This window comes from Leptonychotes weddellii, unplaced genomic scaffold, assembly GCF_054177405.1.
Source record: "Leptonychotes weddellii isolate Sample4059 unplaced genomic scaffold, ASM5417740v2 HiC_scaffold_9220, whole genome shotgun sequence".
Lineage (NCBI taxonomy): Eukaryota > Metazoa > Chordata > Mammalia > Carnivora > Phocidae > Leptonychotes > Leptonychotes weddellii.
This window is the reverse complement of record NW_028063851.1, coordinates 1-7,991: the sequence shown is the minus strand read 5'-3', so window position 1 is coordinate 7,991 and position 7,991 is coordinate 1. Positions and strand designations below refer to the sequence as shown.

General features: G+C 58.3%; 1 protein-coding gene across 1 annotated transcript; it reads left to right on the top strand.

The window, feature by feature from the left end:
- The first annotated feature begins 2,534 nt into the window (after positions 1-2,534).
- Positions 2,535-7,687, top strand: LOC145720020 (dnaJ homolog subfamily A member 4-like). The gene is made up of 4 exons (XM_081811660.1): positions 2,535-3,815; positions 4,308-4,488; positions 6,207-6,311; positions 7,080-7,687. Exons 1-4 carry the CDS (start codon positions 3,774-3,776, stop codon positions 7,481-7,483), a joined length of 732 nt encoding a protein of 243 aa, XP_081667786.1. The 5' UTR covers positions 2,535-3,773; the 3' UTR covers positions 7,484-7,687.
- Positions 7,688-7,991: the final 304 nt, after the last annotated feature.

The window sequence follows — 7,991 nt, the reverse complement described above, 5'->3', positions numbered from 1 at the left end:
TGTGGTGTGTCCCGCACCCCACGGGAGCCCGGTTGGCACAGCGTCGGGGGGCAGTTCTGTAGGAGGGGCAGCCCGCAACCCGGGAAACGAAGGCGCGCGCCACCCCAAGTTGTGCGATTGCCAGAGCTACCGGCGGGAAATGTTTTGTGTTCCTTCCTTGCTGGTGCATCATCACGGGGGACAAACCCGGTGTGGGGCTTGAGAACAGGGAGGGATTTGGTCTGCGTGCCTGTCTCCTGCCTGGTCAAGGTCGTGAGACGCCCAATAATCACATTTATTAAACAGGGACAGGGAGATCTCTATCCTGACACATCATTTTACGGGAATAGTCCAGGTTTTCTGTGACAAATGACCCACAGTTGATCCTAAGGACCAATAATAGGCTGAAGAATGCTCTGCATGGTGGAGACCTGAATTAAAAATTCCTGTTCAGGGAACAGAGCCGGTCTGCTCTCGGTCCCGGGAGGCTCGGTTCCCACCCGAGCAGCTGACTGGCAGGACCACCTCCTGGTTCTTGGGAAGGCTGCTTGCCCGTCCCAGTTCTCTTTCCGTTGTTCGTTGCTTCCTTAAAAAACTCTGCAGTCTCCGATGGTCTGGGGGGGTGGGCTTCAGGGGTAGGGGACAGCAGTGACACCCAGGCGGAGGGTGAAGCCGCAGATCAGGCGTCTAGCGGTTAGATGCCCGGAGGTGCCGCCCGTGTGTGTGCCCGCTCCCAGGCCGGCGCGGGCTGCCAGGAGGGCTGACTGTTGGCAGCAGCGATAGGGGATTTATATTTAGCCACATGTGCCGAGCGCGGCTGTCACAAGTTTAACATGCTTTTCTGTAAGACCGTTTGCTACTCACTCGCGTTCTCTCGTTTATATTTAGAGGGCTTACTGTAGCTTTTTGAGGGCCTGGTTTTGTCCGTGGTGTTGGTGATTCACAGACGTGCTCGCGGGCGGGTTCACCGGAGCCTGTGCGTGAGGATCTCCTCTAAGCGGAGCGGATCCAGGCTTCTCGGCTGACGGCTCGGGAGGCTGGCGAGAGGCGGCTTGCGGGGGGGCCTGGGGCCTGGCTTCAGTCTCATCTCCGGGCGCCGTCCGGGAGCGTGTTCCAGGCTGTGTGTGTGCACTTGGAGCGAGTCTACTCTGCGCCCCGACACTGTCCAAAACGTGCACTCGAGCTCTACGACATTTCCGTGGGTGTTGCCCTGTGCATCTCTCTCTCAGTAGACTGTCTGGTTTGCTTCAAGCTAGTGTTTACTTAGAGCCAGGCACCGAATTGGTGTCCCATGCGAGGCTCCTGACGGTGAGCCGGGGGCGGGGGTCCCGTGACGTCTGGGTGCGGCTCGGGTGCCGGAGGGTGCACGGGCCTGGGGCGGGGGTCCCGTGACGTCCGGGTGCGGCTCGGGTGCCGGAAGGTGAGGGGCTGGCCAGGGGAACGGAGCGCACCCCGTGCAGACGGTTTGGGAGGGCAGTTGCAGTGAAGGGGGATTGGCAGCTCCGTGGATGTGGGGTTGGAGATCAAAGGGGTGAGGAGCCAGGGGACACAGTTCATGGAGCTCCCTGAGAGGAGACTCACTCATTCATTCACCAGGTCCCCGCTTTCTGGTTCTGCTGTGTGCTGGGCACGCAGTGTAGACAGTTTTCTTTTTCGTGCACGTCTGGGTGCAGTTCGGTCCACCTTCTCTGTCACGGGTAGAACTGGTAGGGCCTTTTCGTTCTTCCTAACTTTGTCACTGCATTATTCATGTCTCTTCAAAAATAGATTAAGCCATCCTGTCACCCTGCGGGGAGGCACGTGAGCCTGCTGGGGGTGCCGGCCTTTGTTTTGTGCTTGTTGTCCCGTGTTGCTAGGCGTCGGGCAGCCCGTTTGCTGGCAGGTGTCCCCGGAGTCTGTAGGGCCAGCTCTGCGGCGCCCGGCTGGTCAGGAAGCCGTCCTCTGCCGGGGCAGTGTGAGCGGGCGTGCTCTTGCCCGTTGGCCTCATCGGCTTGCGAGGAATTCGGCCTTTTGGCCAATTTCACTGTGGCTTTTCTTTGGAATAATAGATTTTCAAGTTAAAAAATCAGCCAAGAGAGCAGAACAGTACAGGAAACATCAGAATATAGAGGAAAACCCACCATACACATCACCCTGCTATTCCCGAGCTGCTCTGCAGGCGGCCTTTTGGGGGGTGATCATAGTGCTCATCCTGGTAGCTTCGGTCACCACCGCATATCCTCACAAATCCTCTCCCGAGTTGCGACATCATCCCGAAGTCATTTTTTCCTAGGTGCGTGGTGATCTCGTTAAGGCCCCGGGGCAGATGGTCAGTCTGAACAGTGAGCTGGTGAGAGCACTGACCTCCAGCTGAGGGGGTAGGGCCGGAACCCGGGTTAGACTCGGGGGGGAGGGGGGGCTGGAGCCGCAGGGGTGGGGCGGGGCCCGAACCTGGGTTAGACTTGAGGGGGGGCCTGGAGCCTCAGGGGTGGGGCAGGGCCCGAACCCAGGTTAGACTCGGGGGGCTGGAGCTGCAGGGGTGGGGTGGGGCCCGAACCCGGGTTAGACTCGGAGGGGGGGGCTGGAGCCGCAGGGGCGGGGCGGGGCGGGCCTGCTTGTGGCCATGGGAGCCCCCACCCTGTGGGAGATAGGGCCTCTGATTAACTGCCCAAGGACAGGGCACTGCTTTTGCTTCTCAGGTTGATCATTAGGTGTGTTTCAAGTGTGCAGAGTATTTGGAGAGTGTTTCTAGTGGAAGTTCTCAGGAAGCATATTCATCTGGTCCCTGACGTGCACACAGGCCCAGAAGGTCTGGGCTCCCGAACCAGGCACCTGCTCCCCACCCCGCAGTCTTCCTGCCATGGAGAGGTGGTGTGAGGCCAGCTTCTTCGCAGAAACACAGAGAAGCACCTGGGCACGACCCTGATGTCGCTCGAGGACTTGGCTTGTTAAATCGCCTAGTTCTTCGTTGGCTAGTACAGCTCTCCAGGATCTGAGAAAACTAGCTTCTCTGTCATGTCCCCGTATGTGCTTCCTCCTAGCGCTTTTCTTCTCTGTTCTATGGAGCTGGCTGTGCTGTAGGATGTTGACAGAGACCCCGTCTCACGCACTGGAGAGGACTCTGCAGGGCACCCTACCTCCCGTACTCATTCCTGAACTCCTAGAACCAAGCCATTCATCTAACACGCAGACGGCCCTCTGGGTCCCGGGTACAGCAGTGGACGCAGCTGAGCGCGGGCCCTGTGCTCACGGGGTGGCACTAGCGAGGCGGTGGGCTGGCCGTGTACCCACACGGGCCTGGCTGCGACTCCGAGTGAGGGGGAGAGGTGGGAGGCCATTGAGGAGCTGACGGCAGTGACCCAGGCGCAAGGTGGTGGCCTCTGCAGAGTGGGCGTGGGGTGTGGCAAGAAGGGATGGGTTTGGGATATTTTACAGTGTTCTAATTTTATTTTAAAAACTTCCATATACCGAAAGAAAAGATGAGCTTGGGGATTGTGTGCTGGCTTGCCCCCCCAAACGTGTGGTGACGTCTGCTTCACCTGCACGCCTCCCAGCCTTCCAGCCCCAAATACTCCAACAGGCTTCTCCTTGTACCTACCTGCAGTACACCTACCACATTTAGGAAGTTTAACCCTGGGGAAAAAATTCACCTTTCTCCAGTCGTTCCAATATCTTTTGTAGCCATTTGCCCCCAATCCTGGATCACACGTTGCATTTAGTTCTCCTGTCTTAGTTTTGCAGAATGTCTTTCAATTTGGGTTTTCGGATGCTTTTTCTACAACTGGATTCCGGTGACACACTTTTGCAGGAGTGCGATGTCAGGGACCAGAGACAAACACTGGGAGGCAGCCAAGAGGGTTTGCTCACAGATGAGATGGGAGGGGAGGGGAAACAAGGTTTTGGCGTTGGCGGTAACTGAGATGGGGAGACTGGGCGGGGGGGCTTCTGGGGGCCAGGCCGGAGCACAGGTCCGCACGGTGTCTGCAGCGCACACGCGGACAGGTGCTCCCGAGGCGTCTGTGGTCTCGAGCAGGTAGACTGGTGCGTGGGAGGCCGGGGAGGCCAGGGAGGCCAGTGGCTGCAGCCGGGAGCCTGGGCTTTATCGGGGGCCGGTGACGCCCTGGCCTCCCTGCTTTGCCTCCTGTCGGGTGCAGCCAAGGCTGGGAGGAGCGTCCCCTCCCCACAGGCCCCGTGTTTCCCCGCTCCGCGAGAGGAGTGATGGGGCTCCAGGGGGTGCCCGGCGGCTAGTGTGGGTGCTGGGTGCAGAATACCTCCGTTCTTGCATTCATCGTGGTGGGTCTGCGTAACAAACAACTCACACCTTCTCTCTCTCTCTTTTTATTTTAAAGTTCAAGCTCATATCCCAGGCATATGAAGTGCTTTCAGATCCAAAGAAGAGGGACATTTATGACCAGGGTGGTGAACAGGCGATTAAGGAAGGAGGCTCAGGCAGCCCCAGCTTCTCTTCACCCATGGATATCTTTGACATGTTCTTTGGGGGCGGGGGACGGATGGCTAGAGAGAGAAGAGGTAAGTGCTTTTTAAAGACACTGAGCAAGTTTTATAGTTTTCAAATCCTACGTGTCATTGGAATCAGGGTGGATCATGCCTTAAAAGGGATCATTAGCTTTATTTTTTCTTTTTTAAAGATTTTATTTATTTATTTGACAGAGAGAGACACAGCGAGAGAGGGAACACAAGCAGGGGGAGTGGGAGAGGGAGAAGCAGGCTTCCCGCTGAGCAGGGAGCCCGATGTGGGGCTCGATCCCAGGACCCCAGGATCGTGACCTGAGCCGAAGGCAGACGCTTAACGACTGAGCCACCCAGGCGCCCCAGGGATCATTAGCTTTAAATAGTCCCCCCCACCCACCCCATAGTATGTGGGCTACCTGGAGCCTCCTAGCACCTGGAGCACTCACCTGACACCTGCAGACACCACCCGACAGGGAGCAAATGGGGTGTGAGCAGGGAGGAGGAAGGACGTTCATCTCGTGACATCATGGCGCCTCCTGTCCCGGCCTCCTGACCTGGCCTGTGCACTCTGTTTCTGGCTGGCGCTCTGCAGGGTGTCCATTTTCTCAGGCTGCTCAGATTTTCCACCCCTCATGTGGGAACATCTCTGTAAGAGAGCCTCCCTGCCTTTCTCTGGAATGTGTTGTGGTTAGCAGCTTCATGCCCAGGAGGTGAACGAGGGCCCCAGGCTGCTGTCTGAGTTGTGGGGTTTGCTCTTCCAGCTCGTCCCTCCTGCCAGGCCACAGGCTGCCACCTCTGGCCGTTAGCAGTGGTCCCCAGCTGCCCCTTTCCCCTGTCCAGTTTCTACTGTGGACAGTCTGTTTTGGACCTGAAAACCAGATAGCTAGCCAAGCTTATTAAGATCCTGGGTAAAATCACAAGGAATAAGCTCTGCATTGGGGTTTACGAAGGGTGGTCTGGATCAGCAAGAGGCCCTGGATGAATAAGGCAGTATTTGTTTTCATGGTATAATCGAGTGAGCTTCAAAAGCTTGGCTGTCCACTCTTGAACACAGGGTGCTGAAAGTCCCGAGTTCATTAGGAAAAGCCCTGGCCCCATGTCAGGGTTGCCGGCTCGTGTGCTTGACGACAGACACGATGAAAAGCGCGGGTCCCCTCCTGCCCAGCACTCTCACTGTCTTGCGGTGAACAGCTTCACGTCCTGAGTGCAGTTGTCTGTCCACACTGACAGCCAGTGAACAGGGACAGCATGTGTCCGCCACCGAGAGAGCCCCACAGGCAGCCGTTGGGCTGTCCGACCCTGGCCTGGCACTGGGCGGACAGAATCCCACCCCGAAGACACAGGGGCCCACAGATAAGATTTCAGCAGAGGAAAGAGTTCCCACTTGGCCACAGATTATAGAAGGGCCCAAAACGGAAAGAGCCTGGGGCTCGGGGAGGAGTTTGAACAGTGCTCAGACGGGTCACACCCTCCTGTGAGGGAAGAAAGGGCCTCTTTCACGGGAGAACCCGCAGCTCTGCTTAGGGTCACCCCCCGCCCCCCTGCGATGGCCTCAGGTTTGTTCTTAGAAAATAAAGATGGAAAGTCTTTGTTGACGTCTATAAATGATTGAATGATTGGCTCCCAGCTACAAAGCATGTTCGATCTCGTGGTGGGGGGGGGGGGCCTGGAGGTGAGGCCGCGAGCGGCGGGTGGAAGGCACGGCTCTGCAGCCAAGGTCACGGGCGTATTTCCTGCCGTGTTACTAATTGTTCTCCTTTCCCCTTTCCCCCAAGGCAAGAATGTTGTCCATCAGTTGTCTGTAACTCTTGAAGATTTATATAATGGAGTCACAAAGAAGTTGGCCCTCCAGAAAAATGTAATTTGTGAGAAATGTGAAGGTAAAAATGAATGTTTGAATGAGTCCCATAGTTGTGACCCCTTAGATCTGGAAACAGTTCTGATTGTTTTATAATTCAGAGAAAAATCATTTTTTATCTTTTCGAATGTAAGGGTCCCAACAGACAGCAAACTGGTGGCCTAAGGGCCAAATCGGTTTTAGTTTGCCCTGTACCGTTTTTATTTTGACTGACATTTCATGTTGATAATTATTTTAAACATGTAAATGTCAAGATGGTTCACCCATCTTAGGGGTCAGCAAACTTTTCCTGCAAAAGGGCCAGACAGGAAGTGTTTCAGGTCCCCGGCAGCCCTGGGCATAAGCGGGCAGACGAGCCCGTGTTCCCGTGAAGCTGGTCTGGTCTGCTGCCCCTTGACTCACACATAAATGTAACTAACACAATTTTTAAGATAGGATTTTTCAAGAAAAGTCGTGTCTGGTGGCCTCGGACGCACGTTGTCCTGAGGTGGCCGAGCGGGGCCGCCGCCCTCCAGGCCTCTCAGCCCAGCCCCCTTGGTCACCTGTGGGCACAGCTGGTGAGGCTCACGAAGTGAATCTGGCCGGGCACGGCCAAAGCCACGGACCCCAGACCCGTGAGCTCACATGTTAACATGTTCCTTGCTCGCTTGGAATCATCCAGGCTCTGTACATTGCTGCCCACGGTTGTAAACACCCGTGTCCCGCCTAGGGGCCCCGACTGCCCTCCCTGGCGCCTGGGGGGACAGGCCGTTGGCACAGGAGCCAGCTCTCACTCCGTGCCTCCCCCCAGGCGTCGGTGGGAAGAAGGGGTCTGTGGAGAAGTGTCCCCTGTGCAAGGGCCGCGGGATGCAGATCCACATCCAGCAGATAGGGCCGGGCGTGGTGCAGCAGATCCAGACCGTGTGCATCGAGTGCAAGGGCCAGGGGGAGCGCATCAGCCCCAAGGACCGCTGCGACAGCTGCAGTGGCACCAAGGTGATCCGCGAGAAGAAGATTATCGAGGTGCACGTGGAAAAAGGTGAGGCCGCACAGCTTGGCGCTCCAAGCCGCCGACCGTGGGGCGCGCAGGCCAGGTGTCTGGGACCTGTCGGGGGCGGGGCCCGGTGCCCCCAGCCTGCCCTCCCGGCTTCACTGCCGTTCGCACCTCCAGCGACAGCTTACCTGCCGCGGGCTGCACCTGCGAGAGGTGCGTGACCTTGATTTTGGGTAACTGCCCTCCCCCCTTCTCTAACCATTCCCTTGTAATCACTGGGCGTCTTCCTCCTGACCGCCTCGCCTGCTCACTGGCCCTAGAGCTCTTGCGGTCTCTGCGGCTGCGGGCCCCTCCCCGCCGCACGGGCCCCTCTCCCTGTGCACCCGGCCCTTCTCCCCTGCACGGGCCCCTCCCCGCTACTGGGCCCCTCCTCTCTGCCCCGGCCCCCTCTCCGCTACACCGGCCCCTCCCCGCTGCACAGGCCCCGCCCCTCTGCAGGGCCCCTCCCCTCTGCAGGGCCCCTCCCCGCTGCACCGGCCCCTCCCCCGTGCACCCGGCCCCTCCCCCCTGCACGAGCCCCTCCCCGCTACTGGGCCTCTCCTCTCTGCCCCGGCCTCCTCCTCGCTGCACAGGCCCCTCCCTTCTGCACCCGGCTCTTCCCCGCTGCACCGGCCCCTCCCCGTGCAGGGCCCCTCTCCGCTACACCGGCCCCTCCCCACTGCAAGACCC